Consider the following 22,647-nt stretch of genomic DNA (forward strand, 5'->3'; position numbering starts at 1 on the left):
ACTCCCCTGTCCACCCTCCTCCACCATTACCCATAACGGCTTGTGTGATGGCAGGGGCTCAGGCTCTCCACCTGCTCCTCAGTTACCCACAGTGCATCATTCTCTCTGATTGTAAAAGGCTGTGCAGATAGGAGGTGTGAGGAATCACTGAGCATGCGCAGTTCCCTCGCAATGACAGTCTCCGCCTCCAGATTCGCGGGTGATTCGGTGATTCACAGACCACACTGCAGTTCCCCTGCCGGCCTGCACGGTCGCTGCTGAGCTCAACTACTGAACTGAAAAAGTAACGAATTAGCTGAGGAAGTGATTCGATTCAGTTTGTTTACTCAAATGATTCGTTAGTTCGAACGAATCGTTCGCGAATGACACAACACTACTTTTGTCGGGTTTGTTTCCAGCAGCAGAGCTTCATTTGGTAAGTTTAAACTAACTGTGATCATCTTTGTAATGTTGTATAAAGCGCGTGTGTTGATAGCGACAAAATGTTTAGATACTCAGTCGACCAGTTCGCGTTAAGCGACACTGCAACTACACGACACGTTGAAACAACAAAGGTCGTTATACATTTAGGTCGAACTGTTTTACTGAGATTACATGACGGGGAAACAGGACCTAATTATTTCTTTTGAACCTAATTTTCCCTGCTCGTAAATTCTTCAAAAAGAGTCAGAACAGTCCTAGATATTTAGTGAAACACAGCAGCACTGAAACAGCCAGGTCTAGATTGTGCTGGTATTTCACATAGTTACCGTATAAAACCGCACGCAAGGTCGTTAGTTTAATTACTGTGTAACGTCATAACATGTCTCGTCGTGTCTTTGTTATCGTCAAACAACATTCTGAACTCATAATTAAAATCTGTGCTACCCCTCGAGCTGTCCTACCTTGGGCTACTGCGCATGCGCATGCTATGTTTACGTCACTGTCAGCGCACACCCTTTAGCGCAAAATTATAGACATATCTATCGATTCTTGGTACCGTGTCAAAATGTAGTACCGCAGTAGTAGCTGTACGTACGATCATTTTATAGGCTATATGACCTTATCCCAACGTTATATTATAAGGTATATTACCTTATAAGAACGTGCGTCCAGCAATAAAAGTTAAGTCATGTATTGATTACTGGAACGCTGTGCTTAAGGAATGTCTTAGAAACAGACAATTATTATGATTAACAAATCAAACTAAAATTAAACTTCATATTGTAAATATTAAGCAAACAGACATCAGAATTGTTTTTAAAGAAAATAATTAATTAAAATATTCAGAATTTGTCAACAAGAAAGACCATAAATAAAAATATTTTTTTAATTAAAAAGCACATTGTACATCCCTTTGTGCTGCCACAAGTGTAATGAGTATAAATGAAGCTATATATTTTTCTATGAACATTTTTGGCAAAAATAACTTATGTTTTTTTGTGGTCGTAATGCGCACAGTTAAAGTGTGCCCAACTATTGCACAGCTCACACTGCACCTGAAAATAAAATCACAAGTCATTATTGAAACAATGCACTGGAGCAAAACAAATTTAAATTATACATTATGATACACAGTTATTGCAAATTATTCTATAATAAAACTGTGAACATTAAAAATACTACAAAAATAACACAGTCTTGGTCTCTCAGCGTTGGTCTGTTAAAATTTCTGTACTGCATCGGTAGTTGTACCATTTCTGTTATGTTCTTGTCGTCAGCATCACCTAACATGGAGCAGATTATGCAGTAATCCACTGCATTGCCTATAAAAAAAATTGCCTGGATAAATATGATATGTCATCAAGACCAGTACACTCATGTACCTATGAGAATAGCGGGTCTTTTAAAACAGTGCAATACACAATATTTCTACTGATGAAGCTTTTCTGCACATTAGTGAATGCACTTACCTTGATACACTGCAGTGGTTGTGCAACAGTCAGTGGTTTCCCCACTTTCTGACACCTGTCACATTCCAAGACCTAAAGACATACATTTGTTAAGATATTATGACGCTATTAATTATAAAATAAAATAACCTCAAAAACCATACCCAATTTTGGACATCAACCGTCATGCTTGACCAGTAAAACCTGGCACACATGACATCCTGTGTCTTGATGATGCCTGACTGGCAACCCATTGGGGAGGAGTGAAACTCCCTAAACAAAACCCTGGCCTCCTCCACTGTTTTAATTGCTTTTCTGCTGCCTTCAAACAAGAGGTCTCCTTCTAAAATGTAAAAGAAACTACACAAAGATTCATAGTATAAGCATATTTTGATAAGGTAATATAGTCTGTGAAATATAATATAGTCTGTCCTAGGGGTGCACGATATGACGATATAAAATCGTGAATGGCGACATGGCTGGATTACTGACCGGGCCAGTGGGGCCAGCGCCCAGGGGCCCTTGAGGTCAGGGGGGCCCTGGCCAAAAACTTTTTGCGATGCCTAAAAATATATAAATATTTTTATATTATACTATACTATATTGCCTATGAAGAGTTTGGTTCCAAAACGCTATAAATCCATTTTGATCAATTTGAGTAAAAATGTGTTTTCTTTAGCAAGAAAGTGGTAGGCTAAAAACCACTGTTTTCTGTTTCAAACTATCAAATACCATACTAAGGTTAAAAAAACACAAACAAATCAAGATTTTAATATTTAAAGATTTATTTAAAAAAAAACTTCGTTTTTTCGCAAAACTCAATAAATCCATGCTATGTTTTTTTCAAAATGTCTTGTATATCCTTTGGCATCAATAGAACATTTTTTTTGACTGAAAATGTGCAAAATACAATAATAACTGTTGTACTGTTTAGTGTATTCTACTGGTGTTATGGTGCGCCATGAGCGTTTACTGTTCAGTGTGATTGACAGCTGTTTCAAGACGCCGTGAGTGTGTCCAGCGTCAAGCTCAATAAACGTAGCCTTTGAACGCACCTCGTCTTTGCATCCTCGACTCCCTCGCACCCGTTACAGACATAAATAGTGAAAATAGTATAACTATTAACATAAATAGTATAACTGCTATACGAACAGGCTCCTCTATACCATCAAAACCGTTCATTTTAGCGGACTTTGAGAGTGAAAAACGAGATATATTTTAACAAAGTAGGCTACAAGAAATGCCGGGCGGCTCAACAAGTCGCGTTCTATGATGTTTACATATGTGGTGGTGCGCTGTGATTGGATGAGTGGAGATGTGGCGTTCTGCGGGAAATCAGAATTGGCGTTTGTTGCATTTTGGAAAGAAAGAGAGAAAGTAGGGCAGTATTACATGGCGGATGTGGCGTTTTGATCAAAATTGAATATTGGCTTTTCAAGAGTGGTCACATACCATTCTGATTCTGGCTCTAACTCTTTTTTTTAATGGCGTTTATCGCGTTTTGGAACCAAACTCTTCATATATTCTGTCACATTCTTTTTATAGTCTTTTCAAAGGTTTATATATTATATTACATTACATGATATAATATTACATTACTATATTTACTATATTAAACTTTGAAAGGTTCACAGCCTTTTTCAAGGCTAGTGTAACGTTGCTAATAGGGCTGGGTATCGATTCAAATCCCAAGAATCGATCCGATTCCGATTCTGAAGATTAAGAATCGATTTATTTCGATTTAATCGATTCGATCCAATTCGGGGTTTAGTGTTATTAAAAATGTATTTGAGCTGTTTCCTGACTATGTACAGAAGCAACATGTTAAAACTAGTATTATATCGATATTAATCAGCAAATAGTTACTGGTAGTTACTGACGGCTGGACAATAAACAGAGGACATCTGCAACAGTGGACTCCTACTGGGACACTAACCAGTGCATTATTATTATGATTGAAATAATTAAGAATTCACCCAAAGTTGCTACCAAATGCATTTTTATTTTAAAAGTGCTCACACTTAATAAACTGAAAGTATAAAATGTAAACGTGTATTTTTCTTTAAAGTGCAAATATAATAACAGAACTGTCACGTTACGGTCCCCAACCCCTCCCTGTTGGGCGTGTGTTAACGTTGTCTGCGTATACCCGTCTGCGTCTGTGGATCTCCGTGGGTGCGGGTGCGTCTTGTGATAATCCATCTCACCTGTGGCTCGTCTCGTCACGTGTGGTTTGCTACTTAATATGCGTTCGCACAGCATCCAGTGCTTGTCGTTGTTTGTCACACATGTTCTATGTAAATGTGTTTTATGTGCGCTGTCTGCGCTTTGGTAAATATAATAAACGTAACGATTTGGAAAGTGCAAAGGATTATGTCTCGTCCATCGCCTTGCGCCCAACGTTACAAGAACATTTTTAACTTTTTTAAACTGTAAAAACACTGGGTAAACTGTCAGTGACATGGACTAACTGTAAATTTTTTATTTTTTTATTTTATTTTTTATTTAACCTTTATTTAACCAGAAAAACCTCATTGAGATTAAAAATCTCTTTTTCAAGAGTGTCCTGGCCAAGACAGGCAGCAGTACATTCACAATTTACAATAAAAACAATCATACATAAAAACAATAACAAGTTTTCAATACATCAGAACATAGAATCAAGACAATAAGTCAGATCAATTAATCAGTCAAAACATTTGCAACTAGAAGCATCCACCTCCAAGTTGCTCAACATCCTCTTAAAAGAGCCCAAAGAAACCAGATCTTTAAGTTTCAAGTCTTTTTGTAGCTCATTCCAAGTAAATGGAGCTGCAAACCTAAATGCTTTTTTTCCCAGTTCAGTTCTAACTTTAGGAACAGACAATAAAAAAAGATTCTGGGAGCGTAGATTGTAAGAATCAATACTCCTATGACTGATATAGGTCAGAAGGTAGGATGGGAGTAGACCTAAAATAGACTTATAAACTAAAATAGACCAATGGTATTTTCTACGAGCATACAACGAAGACCATCCAACACGTGCATACAGCATACAATGATGTGTAAGAGATTTAAAATTGGTGATGAACCTCAGAGCTCCGTGATAGACAGTATCCAGAGACTGTAAGCTTTGAGAAGAGGCGTGCATATACAAAACATCACCGTAATCTAATACAGATATAAATGTAGCAGAAACCAGTCTCTTTCTAGATTCAAAAGAGAGACATGATTTTATTCGAAAGAAAAAACCTAACTTCAGTTTTAATTTTTTAACAAGTTGCTGAATCTGAGCAGTAAAAGAAAGGGAACTATCAATTAAAATGCCTAGATATTTATACGTAGGAACAAGTTCTATCTGAGTTCCTTGAGCAGTAATAATTGAAGGCAGGTTTGAAAGTTTAGATTTTGAATTAGAAAACATCATAACTTTTGTTTTATCAGCATTTAAAACCAGCTTTAAATCATAAAAATTTTGTTGTATAATGTTAAAATCAACTTGTAACTGACTGAGAGCTTGGATAGGTGTGGATGCAGAAGTATACATAACTGTGTCATCAGCATAAAAATGAAATTTTGCATTACAAATATTGTAGTTAATGTTATTAATATAAAGTATGAACAAAAGCGGCCCCAGGACTGACCCTTGTGGAACACCCTTTTGTACAGTGAGTAAGCTGGAAGTGCAGCCATCTACTTGTACACACTGTGTTCTGCCTATTAGGTAATTTTTAAACCAGCCAACTGCATGATCTGACAATCCTGCTTTAGATAATCTGTGTGCAAGGATGGAATGGTCTACAGTATCAAAAGCCTTAGACAAGTCAATAAAAAGGGCCGCACAATGCTGTTTATCAATAGTATCTATAAAATCATTAAAAACATTAAGTGCTGCTGTAATTGTGCTGTGTTTTTTCCTAAAACCAGATTGAAAATCAGACAAAATACTATTCTCATTTTAAAAATCCTTTAGCTGATCACTAATAAGAGACTCAAGAACTTTAGCCAGAACAGACAACTTGGAAATAGGTCTATAATTATTTAAGATCGTGGGGTCACCTCCTTTAAGCAAAGGAGTAACCTGGGCAGATTTCCAAATAGGTGGTATGGTATTAGAGACTAAGGACAAGTTGAATATATGAGTCAAAGGTGGGGCAATAAAATCAGCTGCTAATTTAGCTGCTAAATAGTCACTGACACTGGATAAACTGTCCTTCTGCTTTTAGATTGCCGATTTGACTATCGTTGTTACCGTCACTGTCCGACGCCATGTTGTTTTACAGTTAGTTAGACCGAGCACGCCTGCGTGAATTCAGTGACGAGGCGGGGGTAAAAGTTCACTAAAAAATCGATCTTTGGATGTACGAATCGATTATCAGATCATCTTATGCGAATCGATTCTGAATCGGAAAATCAATTTTTTCAACACAGGCCTAGTTGCTAACTAGCAACTCACAGCTTTTTAAAAGTTTATTGTTATTTGCATATTACATTATTGATAATAGTAGAAGTGTAAGCTTTATAATAGTACATACATACAATACATTAACAATAACAACAATTTATAGCTAAATAGTTATAGGTCAGCCTTTTTTTTATTACATATTGTATCTGGTTCTACAATTTTGTGATTGTATTTTTTTTCCTGAACATACAACATAGAAACAACATAGTAAGTATTGGATAGGAATAGGAATTTGCAAGACAAGCTTCTATATTTGCATCTTAAGAGACACTTGCCATTATTAATATGGATCCCAAACAAAAAAGTGGTGCCTCAAAAAGAAAAGCAAAAAAGATTAAGCATATCCTTCAGATCTGAACATGAGCTTGGCTGATGAATTGATACAATACAAATCATTCATAACAGAAAAAGAAAAACATCCTAGTAAAATGCTCAAAACCATGATAAATTTGAATTTACAGTCAACCTTTCCAAATGTCTACATAGCACTTAGACTTTTTTTGACTGTGCCTATCACAAATTGTGAAGGGGAGCGTTCATTCTCCAAACTGGCTCGTATTAAGAATGAACTCAAGATTAGGATGCGCCAAAACCGCCTGAACTCACTGTCACTTCTGGCCATTGAATCAGATTTGGTCAGACAGCTTAATTTTGATGAATTAGTGGATGACTTTGCAAGAAAGAAGAGTAGAAAGAAACATAAAATAGACTCTTGAGTTAGGGTTAGTTAGTGACAGGTTGTTTAATGTATTAATTTATTTATGTTTTTGGGGAGGGGAGGGGCGGTGCGCGGGGGGAATAAAAAATGTGTGTGAAAAAAGTATATAATAAAAAATGTGTGGAAAAAAGTGCGCGTGTAAAAAAAAAAAATTGCGCATGTGAAATAAAAATAAAATGCGCGTGTGAAAAAAGTGCACGTATAAAAAAATTAATAAAATTGCGCGTGTGAGTGTGCGCATGTGTGAAAAAAAAAGTGTGCGTGTGAAAAAATTATATTAAAAAGTGCACGCGTGAAAAAAATATATAAAAAATGGCTGTAAAAAAAATAATAAAAAATGTATGTGAAAAAAGTTCGCGTGAAAAAATAAATAAAATTGCGCGTGTGGAAAAAAATATAAATAAAATTGCGCGTGTGTGTGTGCGCATGTGAAACAAAAAATAATGCGCGTGTGAGTGTGCGCATGTGTGAAAAAGTGTGCGTGTGAAAAAATTATATAAAAAAGTGCACGCGTGAAAAAAATATATAAAAAATGGCTGTGAAAATAGTGTGTGTGAAAAAAAAGTGCGCGTGTGAAAAAAATAAATAATTGCGCGTGTGAGTATGCGCATGTGAAAAATAAAAAATGTGTATGAAAAAATGTGCGCATATAAAAAAAATAATAAAATTGCGCGTGTGAGCATGCGCGTGTGAAACAAAAAATAATAATAAAATGCGCGTGTGGAAAAAAAATTTAAATGTGCGTGCGCGTGTGGAAGAAAGTGCACATGTGAAAAAAGGGCATGTGTGAAAAAAATATATAAAAAAAGTGCGCGGGTGAAAAAAAATATAAAAAATGGCTGTGAAAAAAAAAAGTATGTGAAAAAAGTTCACGTGTGAAAAAATAAATAAAATTGCGCGTGTGAAAAAAATAATAAAAATGCGTGTGTGAAAAAAAGTGCGTGTGTAAAAAAAAATAATTACAAAATAATAAAATAAAGTGCGCATGTGTGAGCATGCGCATGTGTGAAAAAAATGTGTGCGCGTGTGTGAAAAGGGTGGGGGTGGGGGGGCCCAGACTATCCTTAATCCGTCCTTGAGGGGGCCCAGACTATCCTTAATCCGTCCTTGAATGGCGATAACGAGTGGAGAATCGCAGGCGATCTACCAAATTAGAGAAATCGTATAGATCGCCTTTGCCAATCAGCGCAATTACTTTTTTATGCTGGTTCCCACCAATGCGTCAGACGTAGGGCGTAGGACTGACCAATCACAGCGAACTGTGCGGCTTTCACGCCTCCGTGTTGTGTTTGTAAAAACTAAAAACTGCGTGGACAACGACGGCTGAAAGCCAAACTGAGGAGCTGGTAAAAAATAGGAAATCCACCTCTGTAATCTGAAATTGATTCGGATTTTCTTCCACTGACCAAGACCAAACTACAGCGATATGTGAAGTGTGTAAAGAACACGTGAAAACATCCGATGCCAGTACAACAAATTTATTCAATCACTTGAGACGTAGACATCCCAAGTAATATGCCGAAAGTGAAACAATGCGGGCAGCGCGGGCAGCCGCCTCACACGTGATCATAGCGCGCGACTTCGCCACACCTCGCGCGAACGATATGTGGTAGTGTAAAGAAACATCCCTCAGAAACAGGGGAAGGAACATTTACTTGACGAAGTTTAAAGTTGCTTTGTGTTTCAGGTTTGAAAAGTGCTGGAATTTAGGCTAAAGTACTTGAAAATGGTTGAAATTGTAACTACTTCGTTTCACAACAAATATCTGTCTGACTGAACAGTTGTATTAATTAATTCCAGGACGGAACATGAAGACGTTAAGATTGGGCGTTTTGAAAATAAACCACCATTAAATAATGTGATAAAAAAGCGAATTATATCGAATCATTTTGACTATATGTATAAATATTTAACTTATATTTAGTGCAATAGTGCACTTTAACAGTGTAAGGAACTGCATGACCCAGAGCAGGGAGGCGGACACAAACGCTGAGGAGAGCGAGATTTATTGAATGGACAGAGTCGTAATACCGGGCAGTGGTCATAACAGGTAGGCAGTCCGAACATGAAATATAAACGGGCATGGTGGCACAAAGAACAAAACAAGGCAGGGGAAACAAAGACTAGGCTGAACGGCACTTATGAAGACAAAACAGAAACAGTTAAATCCACTAGAGCACGAGCGAGGCAAGAGAAACGGGTAAGTAGCACAAAATAACCGATACCGACATGGGAGACACGGGGACTATAAATACATTGAACTAGACCAGAAACAGGCAGGGTTGCCAGGTCCTACAAAAATATCCTGCACAAAGTCAGTGTAAAACCTGCCCTTCAGCAGCCTAAACTAGCCCAAAGTGGGGGAGGGGGTGGTGAGTGTTTAAAATGGAGACAAATTAAGTATTATATCGCGATCAATTCTTTGTGTTGACTTGTAACACCCGTGGTGGCCCAACTCAAAAGTAGCCCAAAGAACCGCACCCCACGACCCCAGAATTTTTACCCGCGGCTGGATTTTCAAACAAGCCCAATTTGGCGTGAAAACCGCAAACCTGGCAACTATGGAAACAGGTGAAGACAATAGACATGGGCGTGGCTGACGTGGGGAAACCATAGAAACACACAACAAGGGGGGCTCAAGGAGCAGGGAACAACAGACACGAGGAAAAGGAAAACCAGAGTGACAGCTAGGAGAGGGGGGCGTAGCCTTACGTGACACAGTGTCACGTGTGTTGTTTACATTTTTTGTTTACAATGTTTGCACATGGAAAATTGCAATATCATTCATTTAAATCTGCTTAAAAAGAAAGCTTTGTAGCCCCAATTTTTTTTGTTTTTTTTTTTTGGAGGAAGATTGTGATAAAAAATCGAAATCGTGATTTTATGAAAAAAATCGTGATACTATTTTTTCCCATATCGCCCACCCCTAGTCTGTCCTACCTACAGTGTTCGTGCTGGAAGCACATTGTTATAAGGTTAACAGTCTATGAAACTATCCAACCTACAATATTAATGCTGGAAACATTTTCGGACTAACATATGATATAACTTTACTGACCTTTAATTTAAAGGCATATCCTCGGAGGTTTTGCATCTGTGATTTATTAAAGGTCTTTGAGTATGATCCCTTTAGCAGAAACTGGTGCATGGTGTCCCACTTTTCCTCCATTGTACATAACTGAGCGTTGTAGAAATGACAGCGCAAACGTCATGAACATTACATGGTTATTTACTTGTATTTAAGGAAATTGCTTCAGAAATATAAAATAGCCAAACTGAACGAATGTTAAGCGTTAAGAAGTGCTCGTTTTAAGGTCAATCAACTAAAACCAGTTAGTGTAGGACACTGGAATGAACGGATGGATAAAATCGAGCATGGCGAGGCTAAAACAGACATTTGAAACCTCCACTTGTTGAAAACACTCGAGCAAATAGTAATATTTACGAGGTCTTTCCTAGGATATTCACAAAAATATTTAACAATTGTCGAAAAAACACAATAAAATGCAAAAAGATTTACATTGCAATATGATTAAATATGATAAATGGGCGATATTCACCATTATTCCAAGACAAAAAAACAGCTGACAGCGCAAAATTCTGGGCTACGCTGACAGTGACATAAACAGTAAAGGCAGTCATGGCCTAGCGGTTAGGGAACTGGTCTTGTGACCGGAGGGTCGTGGGTTCGATTCCCAGACCTGAGGCCATGACTAAGGTGCCCTTGAGCAAGGCACCTAACCCCAACTGCTCCCCGGGCGCCGGGCTAGGGCTGGCCACCGCTCTGGGCACGTGTGATCCACAGCCCCCTAGTAATCACTAGTGTGTGTGTTCTGACTGCACAGATGGGTTAAAAGCGGGGGACAAATTTCGATTGGGGTGTAAAAAATCACAATTGACAAAATATGGCACATTTCACATTTCATTTCACTTAGGATGCGCAGTAGCCCAAGGTAGGACAGCTCGAGGGGTAGCACAGATTTTCAGAACAAGAATTATTCACCCAACATAAACAATGAACTAACAAGGACATAAACTATCTTTATTCCCACACATCCAACAAATGGCAGGTTAGGGCACTTCAGTGATGATACAACCGACTAACATAACTGAGTGTCACCCAAATGAGTTGTGTTTAGATGTCTGTCATTAGATGCAGGCGGAATTTCTGGACAGCAGATGCCACAGTAGAGTAGCACTGTGACTGGCCACACTAGTGTGCTGCACTAGCCACACATGCCATTTCTGGGTGGCGCAGACGTAATTTCCTGATGCCACATGCCAAACAGACTGAACCCCCTCTCTTCTTGCTTGTGTGAACCGCCTGTTGAGGTTTGACTGCATATATTTTTGTTGGGTAGTAAAATGTAACAGTTGTTAAGCGACGAGAAGTGATGATGCTGTTTTATTACTTTTCTTGCTTTGTGGGAAACTACAGTCTGAGTTATATGCTTTAATTAGTTAAGTTGCCATATTGCAGAGTTGCCAACATTTCAAGATTGCTTGGAGTGAGATTTGAACCTGGAGTGGGTGGCGAGTGTAAATTGTTGAGCGTTTGGGGTGGCGAACGTTACCAGGGCGGTGTAAAATGGACACAAATAAAGTATTATATCGCAATTGATCGATTGCCGGTGGTTGATATAGATCAGAAGTAAAAAAACTAGATTTTATTTTGGCGTGAGAAATCGAATGTGTGGCGTGAGAGCATGTGAAAACGGTCGAATGCGTGTGTCTCATGCTCAATGCGTGAGAGTTGGCAACCCTGCCATATTGTCAGTTGTGATTTTCACCCAAATTGAATTTAGTCCTTCACATTTACCCATCTGTGTAGTGAGAAAACACACACACACATTAGTAATTTGGGTTTGTGGTGCACACATGTACAGAGTGGTGGGTAGCCCAGCGGAGTAGTTGTGGTTAGGTGCCTTGCTCAAGGGCTCTTCAGTAATGGCCTAGGACCTGGGAACTAAACCCACGACTCTCTGGTCACAAGACCCTAACCGTCAGACCATGAAGGCTTAATCAGTGATTATTATGTGTACAGTCTGCCTTTTAGGACATTTCTGTAAGTGCTCTAAATGTTGAGTGAAAGAGAAATCATACTCATATTGACTGGAATAAAACATTAAAATTGTTTTTCAGAAATGAAGCTTATCTGTGTGATAACACTGACTCTCTCTCTCTTTATGGAGACCACACCAGGTATGTGCCCTGTACAAAGCAATATATATATATATATATATATATGTATGTATGTATGTATGTTTGTGTTTGTGTGTGTAAGAGAGAGAGAATATGATAGATGGATTTAACAGAGTAAACTTTTATTCTCTTTGAAGGGTAGCCTTACTCATAAAACATAAAATAAAGAAAGAATCTGTAATGGTACTGCACTCTGTGTTCCGTGTTCTGTTCTTTGACAGACTCTCCAGGGCTCTAGACTAACTTTTTGCACTGGTGCGCCTAACTTTTTTTCTTAGGTGCACCAGCACAAAAGTTAGGTGCACCCAAATTTTTCGACTGCATCACATTTGACACCGCAGTTTTACCGGTTTCACTTTTTTTTATTGCTGTCCATATAGACAATATTGACTTGTAAGTAATTAACTAACAAATTGTCGCACGCAACATCATTGCTGTACTTCAGGTTTACATTCAAGCCATTTTTCTTCTGAAGAATTATTTGTGACTTGAATTTAGTGAAGGGAAGTTCTTCTTTTGCAATATTGTACTCAACGTTAAACTTGATTATCATCTCTGCCTCATCTGATGATCTATATACACTTGCACAAAATTAAATTTATTAACCAGTTACAGAATATTATCAGGGTACCCGCCGGTCCTTAAAAAGTCTTAAATTTAGTTTTCCATATTCAAGGCCAAAAAATGCCTTAAAATGTCTGGAATTTTATGAGGGGAGGCATTAAATTATTATAAGTGTGTGTTGTTCAGTTGTTCTGGCGCGATGTGAACTTTGCCGAATCTAGCGCTAGGACCATGCAGAAAATAACCGCTCCAGGGTCCTAGTGCTAGAATTCCTAGCGTTGGAGTATAATTTTCGTTCGCCAACCCCCCGGTCAACAATTCTCGTTTGCCTCCCCCCCGTCAACGATGTGGAACACACCTGCATCCCCAGCAATAGTATTATTTTTTATTGTGAGAGGTATTAAAAAGGTCTTAAAAGTCATTGAATTTGAGATTTAAAAATGTGCAGATACCCTGATTATCATTTGTATGTGCAATATATACAAAAACAGATTTTCAAACAACTTTATTGACCTGAACTTATAGTTATTGAGCACAACAATAACAAAACATTGAAGACCAGTAGGCCCGCTCTACCTGAAAAAACATGTTTGTTATTGTTCATGTTTGTTATGAACAATACATATTACATTCTATATAAAACAGTGTGCCATAAAAACAGCAATGCCATAGCCCGCAGATGTCTTTTCATATGTCGTATTTTTCCCGACGTCGTCGTCCCACATGGTTTACACACCGACTTGTTTTTCTCAAAGTCAAAGGAGAAATGTGTCTATATATCGCCGCTCATCTTTCTCCCTGCTGACATTGTCGAGTTAACTTCGAGTGTAATTTCATGAGTGACCACAGTTCACGGGCTGGTTTGGTCCTAACGGGTTCTGCGCGATGTGAAGATGTTAGTTCTGATTGGACAGTTACCCGGTTTGTCCCGCCTCTCCGTGTACGCTAAAGTAGTTACGGTTGGATCTTAACTTATCCCTACCTTTCACTAAACCAGGGGTATTCAACTATATTTTTCCGTGGTCCAATTTTGGCAGTTAGCTGTGACCTGAGGTCTGGGGGAACATAAGTTGCTGAGCAGGGGGTGGCGAACGTAACACTCGTGACGGAGTGTTTTTTCAATAGCCCTGAAATAAGTGTCCGTTAATTTAGTCATCGTTTTTATCCCTTCGTATAGTTTTAATTTAGTTTTCGTCATGAAAAAAAGGTTTGTTGACGAAAACTATGACAAAATTTATTCGTCAACGAAATTAACACTGGTCTGTTGAACCACAGAGACTTTTTCCCGTCGAACAGCTAGTCGCACCGGTGCGACCTCAGATTTATTTTAGTCGCACCAATGAGAAATTAGGTCGCGTCGCACTCTAAAGCCCTGCTCTCTCTACTTTCCTTGGTTTGTGAATGTTGATTGTCACTGTTTGTACGTCTTGATTCTTGTTCCAGTCTCATTATGTAGTTATTCTGTTCAGTCGTGTGTTTCGTTTTGTAGTTACTTTGTGCCCGATTCCCCGCCTCATTCTTGTTATAATGGTCAAATATTTCCCTGTGTGTGTCTCACCTTGTTTCTCAGTTCGTTGTCAAGTTTCTCTGATTTCCCTCCCTGTGCCTTTTAAGTTTGGTTTCTGTATCACTGTTTGTTTTAGTTGTATTTTTCCTTGTTGCATGTCTTATATATTTAGTTTTGTCAGGACTGTCCCTCGTGTAGGTATGTCTGTATTGGTGTAGGTATGTCTGTACCCAGTATGTCTGTATTGGTGTAGGTATGTCTGTACCCAGTATGTCTGTATTGGTGTAGGTATGTCTGTACCCAGTATGTCTGTATTGGTTGTTTGTTCCTTGTCTGTCCCCCTGATGATAACTCTGATTCCACTAATAAATCTTGTATAACTGCACTATTGTTTCCACCTCCTCTGAATCCATTTACAATAAGAGGAATTCATATCACATTATAGAATTTGATGAGTATGACCATTACAAAATTGTTATATATATATATATATATATATATATATATATATATATATATATATATATATATATATATATATATATTTCTTTACTGTTTTACTGTTTTTTTTTTCATTCTAGAGGATATTATCATAGTTGGTCCAGATGCTACTATTTTTGTTGATGCTGGTGAAGACCTGGTTCTACCCTGTTCTCTACAACCCAACATCAGTGCTGTGGACATGAGAGTGGAGTGGAGCAGATCAGATCTGACTCAGACAAACAGACTTGTACATCTCTATGAAGATTATGAAGACAGAAATAAAGATCAGATAAAGTCTTACAGAGGGAGGACAGGACTGTTTAAAGAAGTGCTACAGAAAGGCAACACCTCACTGAAACTCTCAGCAGTTCAACCTTCTGATGAGGGAGCTTATAAGTGTTTCATTCAGTCCTTTGGTTGGTTTGATGACATCACTGTTCATGTTGAATTGAAAGGTAAGAGCCAGCTTTATTCTAGATTTTAATTATATGCAACAAATGAATGACCGGTAGTTCTCATAACTCCATAAGTGATTACTAGGGGTGTGACGAGATCTCGTGTCTCGAGATCTCGCGAGACAGATTTTTAACACGACAAGAAATCTCGCGGAGTTGCGTCTCGCGAGATCTTGAGACACGAGATTTGATGACGTCAGAATGATGTCGGAAAATACAGGTATTACTATTGAAGATGCACCCGCCACTTTCAAATCGTTTGTTTGGCAGCATTTTGGGAACCCGGCGTAAATGATATGGCAAGAGAATGACTGATAAGAAGCGGACCATATGCAAACATTGTATGAAAATAATGCTGTACACTGCGACGAGCAGGATGCAGAGACATTTACAGCAGCACCACAGCTCAGTACTCAAATCAACATATCTCACTTGAACAGAGGTAGCAGGGACAGAACGGCGCTTTGGCAAGTTGAGATATTCTCAATATTCCTAAAAATGAACATGGCAGTGTAGTTGCAGCAAATTCAGTGACATACTTGGTCAGGCTCTGTTTGCACTATTTGCACTCTGTATTGATAGAGAATAACTTTTTGTTTTGCACATAATACAGTGAGTCCCCGCTTAACGACGGGTCTGGTTAACAACGGACTGGAGTTACCACCGACTTTTCATTTAATTTCGCGCGGAGAAAGAGCGGAGTGTCATGTACGATAAGCCCATCTCGGCAACGCGATCGCTATTTCTCACGCTGTATGCACGAGAACATTGTTAGTTTTTTTCTATACTGTATTTACGATCAAAGCGTATCTAAATCTAGGGTCGTGCTTAACGATGAAAAGTGCTTTACAACGGACCTTTCAGTCTCTTACATAATGCATGTTAAGACTTATAATAAAACATTTCAAAATGCATGTTTAAAGTTAAATAAAAGTTAAATAAAAGTCTGTTGTCCAGTCATATAATTTGTAATTTTAGTGTTCTTAAAATCTCATTAGCAAGATGTCATCATTACTGAGTGTAAAAGGTTAATGGATATTGTCTCACTCAGTCACATGACATACAAAAATGTTTTTCAGGGAAGCTCACATAGAAACATGCATACATGCTCAGAACAAGAGGTACCATGCCAACCTCCCCAGATAGGATTCATATTTGAGAAATAATGCCTCTTTAACTATGATATACAAATGATTTTTTTTGTATTTATGTATCAGATCCAGAAATGTTTTGTCTGTCACAGTACATCCCTGGACCCCTCTCTTCGGGCATGTGTCTGTGTAGTCTGCATCCAATTATCTCCATATATATATATATATATATATATACTTCCTGTGGGTGTGGTTGTTGGTGTTTGTGTTCACCCATCTCGTCAACCTAATGTGTTACATGCGGTGATTGCTGTGTATTTAGTATCACGGACGTAATTTGGGGAGAGGGGGGGGCACGTCCCCCCCACTTTTTCAAAATCCGGTTTTGGTCCCCCCCAGTTTTTACAGTTAAAACCAAATACTTAAATAGCGACGAATCCATGTCCCCCCACTTTTTAACGGTTAAAAAGAAATATTTTAAAAATAGCGACGAATTTAGCGCTAGGACCATGCAGAAAACAACCGCTCCAAGCTCCGATCCGGCAACACTCCGCTGCGGTACGTCCCCTCCCCTCCCTCACAACCCCCCCGGGCAACAATTTTCGTTTATACTCACATTCTTTGCGGTGTTGTTCGAAACGATATGTGGTAGTATAAAGAAACACTCCTCAAAGACAGGGGAAGGAACATTTACCTGACTAATTTTAATGTTGCTTTGTGTTTCAGGTTTGAAAAGTGCTGGAATTTGTTTGTTTCACAACAATTAGCTGTCTGACTGAACAGTTCTCTTGTATTACGTTAACAAATACGAGCTTCTTGTAATTCCAGGACGAAACAGGAGAGAACGTGAACGTGACATTAAGATTGGGCGTTTTGAAAATAAACAACCATTAAATTATGTGATAAAAAGCTAATCATTTCGAGTATATATATAAATATTTAACTTAATTAGGTTTAACGTGCTGGGAATTATTGAAATGGACCTGTGAAAGTGACGTACAAGTGCTTTAATTCCACCTTGTTAAGGTGTATGAACCCGGCAAACATGACTTTGTTCATTGCGGTGAAGCGAGGTCCTTGCGCACGAGCGGAGCCACCACGATTACGTCATTTTCGCCGCGCAGACCCTCACGCTGCGTCAAGTATAAACCAGGCTTAACTCGCTATATAGCCAAAGAGATGTTGCCGGTAAATACGGTCGAAAAGAAAACATTTATAAACATGCTGCAAAGATTTGACAAGCAGTATGAACTGCCAAAGAAAACCTATATCTCCCAAACTGCCATTCCAACCTTATATAATGAAGTGAAAGATGGCATTCTGAGGGAGATTAAAGACATCTCATTTTACTCTGCCACTACAGATATGTGGTCAAGCTCAAATATGACCCCATACATGAGCTTTACAATACATTACATTACTGCAAACTGGTGTAATTGTATTATTATGCTACTATATTATTATTGTGGCACATTGTCTTAAAGCAATGGGGAGCCCAGAAGCAAGAAAAAATTCTATAATGGCACTTTAAAATGACAATATTATCGTTTATCGCAACAATTTCTGGGACAATATATCGTTCTGAAAATGTTGTTATCGTGACAGGCCTAGCTGTACCTCAACTGAGAATTCTGCTACTCAGAGGACGAGTGCACCAGGAAGTCAATACAAATACAACACAACAGAGAATCATGTATACAGTACTGTAGAAAACACAACACAATAGAGAATCCTATGTAAGCATACAGTACAAAAACACACACTGATTCAGTTATGAAGTGGCAATGGCCAAGAAGCTACCAGAATACTAAGTGAGTATTACAACCTGTAAAGTGCTGCTAGCCAATCATAGAATTAGATGCTTTGATCTTTCTGTAAGATGTCCAACATTGTTGTTTAGTTTTAGCAAAAACAGTCTGGCATGCATGATGTATAGTGACCAACGTCTTATTGCACATTTGTATAAGTGTTTAGTACTATGGAGAGGTGTTGGACACCTAGTGGAAAATACTGTGGAGCTCCTGAATATTTCCATGTATATGCTCAACATTGTGTACTTTGTCACACAAGATCCTGTTGAATCAGAAAAAGTAGAGCATGATTGATTTCTCATCAACTGCTTTTTGGGGTTTTTTTTTACATTCTCTTTTTTTACATTATAATTTTTTACATAATCTTTACATTATCTTCTACCCAATCCTGAATGATCATTATATTACATGTAAACTTCAAGATCACTAGTGCTAAAATGTATTAGTACAAATTGTTTAAAAATCAGCTCAAAATGGCCACTGCACAAAGGGGTAATAATGCATAGTTTATAAAACACAGTTAATATGTAGTTTCCTTTTCATTGTGCCAGGGCGTGCACACACTCGCACACTCACTCACTCATTCTTTTTCAGTACCTGTCTGCAGGTGTTTGCTACTACAGATAAACACAATTCTTATTGTATTTATTGTCATGTTACCTCTCTGTTTCTAAGTGTCTGACACATTTACACATTTTCAGATTTACTGTATTTATTGTTGAAGCTCATGAAAGTCTCACTGACAATGTCTGCAGTATCTTTAGCTGTGCAGGGATAATTTATATGATTTATTTTCAGAGATGATCGGACTGTATAATGATGAATAGCAGTGAAGCTTATTAAAGCCCTTAATGTGAATTCTTATCTTATGACTTTTTTATGTAGACAAACGGATGTGTTAAAAATTAATAAAAAGGTTTTGTGAAATGTATTTTATAGTTCATTTATGTTAGTTATCTGGTTTCTTTTCAGGAAAAGGTTTTCACACATGGAAGATTGCTGTCATCTGCATTGCAGTTTGTGGTGTTATGATTATTGCATTTGCAGCTTACATCTGGAAAGGTACATTTATAATTAATATTTTTCAGGAATAACTGTCATATTTCATATATTGTCCATATTTGGTTCACTATGGGTGTAGAATGATGAAGAATTCAAAGAATTTCAGGAGACTCAGAATGTCCAAATCTCTGCAACTGCCATTTAAAAAGCTAAATTGTGTCTTTATAAAACCTGTGAGAAAACATTTTGAAATTATTACTTTTACATTAATAATTATATTTATTTATTATAATTATATTTTATAGTTTAATATATATATAGATATACTACCGTTCAAAAGTTTGGGGTCACTTAGATTTTTCTTATTTCTGAAAGAAAAGCAGTTTTTTTTCAATTTAGCTAACATTATGATGTATGATGTATGGAGACCCATTTCCAACAACCATCCCTCCAGTGTTCTAATGGTACATTGTGTTTGCTAAAAATTGGATATTTAGAAAACCCTAGAAAACCCTTGTGCAAGTAGGTTAGCACAGCTGAAAACAGTTTTGCTGATTAGAGAAGCTATAAAACTGACCTTCCTTTACGCTAGTTGAGAATCTGGAGCATTACAATTGTTGGTTCGATTAAACTCACAAAATGGCCAGAAAAAGACAACTTTCAACTGAAACTCGACAGTCTATTCTTGTTCTGAGAAATGAAGGCTATTCCATGCGAGACATTGCCAAGAAACTGAAGATTTCCTACAATGGTGTGTACTACTCCCTTCAGAGGAGAGCACAGACAGGCTCTAACCAGAGTAGAAGGAGAATTGGAAGGCCCCGCTGCACAACTGAGCAAGAAGACAAGTACATTAGAGTCTCAAGTTTGAGAAATCGATGCCTCACAGGTCCTCAACTGGCAGCTTCATTAAATAGTACCTGCAAAACGCCAGTGTCAACGTCTACAGTGAATAGGCGACCCCGGAATGCTTCGCCTTCAGGGCAGAGTGGCAAAGAAAAAGCCATATCAGAGACTAGCTAATAAAAGAAAAAGATTAATATGGGCAAAAGAACACAGACATTGGACAGAGCAAGATTGGAAAAAAGTGTTATGGACCGACGAATCAAAGTTTGAGGTGTTTGGATCACACAAACGAACATTTGTGAGACGCAGAACAACTGAAAAGATGCTGGATGAGTGCCTGACACCATCTGTCAAACATGGTGGAGGTAATGTGATGGTCTAGGGTTGCTTTGGTGCTGGTAAAGTGGGAGATTTGTACAAGGTAAAAGGGATTTTGAATAAGGAAGGCTATCACTCCATTTTGCAAGACCATGCCATACCCTGTGGACAGCACATGATTGGAGCCAATTTCATCCTGCAACGGGACAATGACCCAAAGCACACCTCCAAATTATGCACAAACTATTTAGAGAAGAAGCAGGCAGGCCAGCGCAGTCACCAGATCTGAACCCCATTGAGCTGTTGTGGGAGCAGCTTGACCGTATGGTACGAAAAAAAGTGCCCATCAACCCAATCAAACTTGTGGGAGCGGCTTCTGGAAGCATGGGGTGAACTTTCTCCAGATTACCTCAACAAATTAACAGCTAGAATGCCAAAGGTCTGCAATGCTGTAATTGCTGCTAAGGGAGCATTCTTTGACGAAAGCAAAGTTTAAAGTAGAAAATTATAAAAAAAAAAAAAAAAAACATTTTTTCTACCTTGTCAATGTCTGGACTATATTTCTATTCATTTTGCAACTCATTTGATAAATAAAAGTATGAGATTTCAGGGAAAACACAAAATTGTCTAGGTGACCCCAAACTTTTGAACGGTAGTGTGTATATATATGAGGGGTGGGCATAGATTAATTTTTTTAATCTAGATTAATCTCACTGAAATCTTGAAATTAATCTAGATTAATCTATATTAAAATGGCTCATATGCGTGCTACCCAAGTAATGACTAAAAGTCAGTTTTTGAGATAGGGCTTCTTAATACAGAGGGTGCATTAGACCAGGGGCTCATCTCCTGTTTCCAAAATGCATCAATGACTGCTTGAGAAAGCTGTTCTACTTTCTCAACATGCTCAATAAAATGTAGGCTACTCGTGTTCAACGGTTTATTCAATTAAACATGAATTTGTAAGTCTACATACTGTACATTAAAAGGGGTTGATAACATATTTATTCAGCTAAACATGATATTTGAAATGTAAGCCAACATTTAGTACATTTTAACCTCACGGACGTAATTTTGGGGGGGGGGGACTTTTTCAAAAGCCAGTTTTGGTCCTCTGCAGTTTTAACGGTTAATAAAAAGAAATATTTAAATAGCGACGAATCTAGCACTAGGACCATGCAGAAAACGACCGCTCCGAGCTCCGCTCCGGTAACACTTTACGTTCCTAAAAATTATTTTTCCATGAAGCAAACCTGTCGATTCGTGGCTGCATCCATGTAAAAACACGTACGATTTGTAATTCACAGGTTTGAAAACTCGTTCTCGCCCCTATTGTGCAATTTGGTTAGGGGCCAGTTCCCAACCGAACTTTAAGAATAGATTAACGGCGATAATTTTTATATCGCCCGATAAGATTATCAAATTAACTAACGCCATTAACGTCGTTAACGGCCCACCACTAATATATATATATGGTACCTCAGTGGCACTGGTATGCCAGTGGTATGGTATACTGGTACCTCAGTGGCATTTCTCATGAATGTTTTACTGGATGGTCAAAGATGTGATCGTGTGTGATCACCTGAAATAACACTCATAATTTTAATGCACAATTAATTTTCTTTAATATATTAATGTAACCAGGTTCTGTCGACCACACGAGACAATGAAGAGTCAGGTGTCAAAAGGTTTACAATTTATTCAAAACCAGGCTCTTAGGAGAAGGAAGGAGGAGTCAGAGGTTGCCACCCACCACTGGGACCTTAAATAAATCCAAGAGAGCTTACCAAATCAATCGAGATAAAGTTCCAAGTGCAATAATATTCCAGGCTCACAAATGGCACCACTACAAACACCACACACGAAATTCATACATGGCACTCCATATTAGTAGCTACCCACACATCAAATGTCCCACCAAGGCCCAGTGGTAGGCGTACACACAATGGCTACAGCCTGCAGTCCCCAATACTGGTCAAGTTAACATTAACATTAAAGTAATTAAAAATACGCCATTACTTTATTGATCTTAATCTAGAGCTAATTTAAAAAAAGGAAGGCCACCACAAACCGCCGAGAAGCAAGGACTACAACTACGGGACCTCGGGCTGAGCCACTTGGGGAAGGCCGAAGGTGTGCAGAGTTCCAGCACAGGTCGGCCGCCCTGGCGTGGACAATCAAACAGAACTAACACAAGTAAACAAATAAACACACACAAACTAAACTAATAAAGGAGACCAGAGCTTAAGCCTGTTCTGGCCTGATGCTGGCACTCAAAGGCAGCACCAATCACAAACACATAAATTACTAAAATTAACAAAACAACAACCAACTG

The 22,647-nt window shown here is 38.3% G+C and overlaps 1 protein-coding gene across 1 annotated transcript in view; it reads left to right on the forward strand.

Annotated features, from left to right (window-relative positions):
• Positions 1–258: 258 nt before the first annotated feature.
• The window catches only part of LOC143484640 (uncharacterized), a 49,019-nt gene continuing 26,630 nt past the window's right edge, over positions 259–22,647 (forward strand). The window contains exons 1-4 of the mRNA XM_076983485.1: positions 259–415; positions 12,176–12,235; positions 14,888–15,244; positions 19,119–19,208. Coding sequence (XP_076839600.1) covers positions 12,178–12,235; positions 14,888–15,244; positions 19,119–19,208 — 505 coding nt within the window. The 5' untranslated portion in view covers positions 259–415; positions 12,176–12,177. The remainder of the gene's footprint in view (positions 416–12,175; positions 12,236–14,887; positions 15,245–19,118; positions 19,209–22,647) is intronic.

Source organism: Brachyhypopomus gauderio, chromosome 20, assembly GCF_052324685.1.
Source record: "Brachyhypopomus gauderio isolate BG-103 chromosome 20, BGAUD_0.2, whole genome shotgun sequence".
NCBI lineage: Eukaryota > Metazoa > Chordata > Actinopteri > Gymnotiformes > Hypopomidae > Brachyhypopomus > Brachyhypopomus gauderio.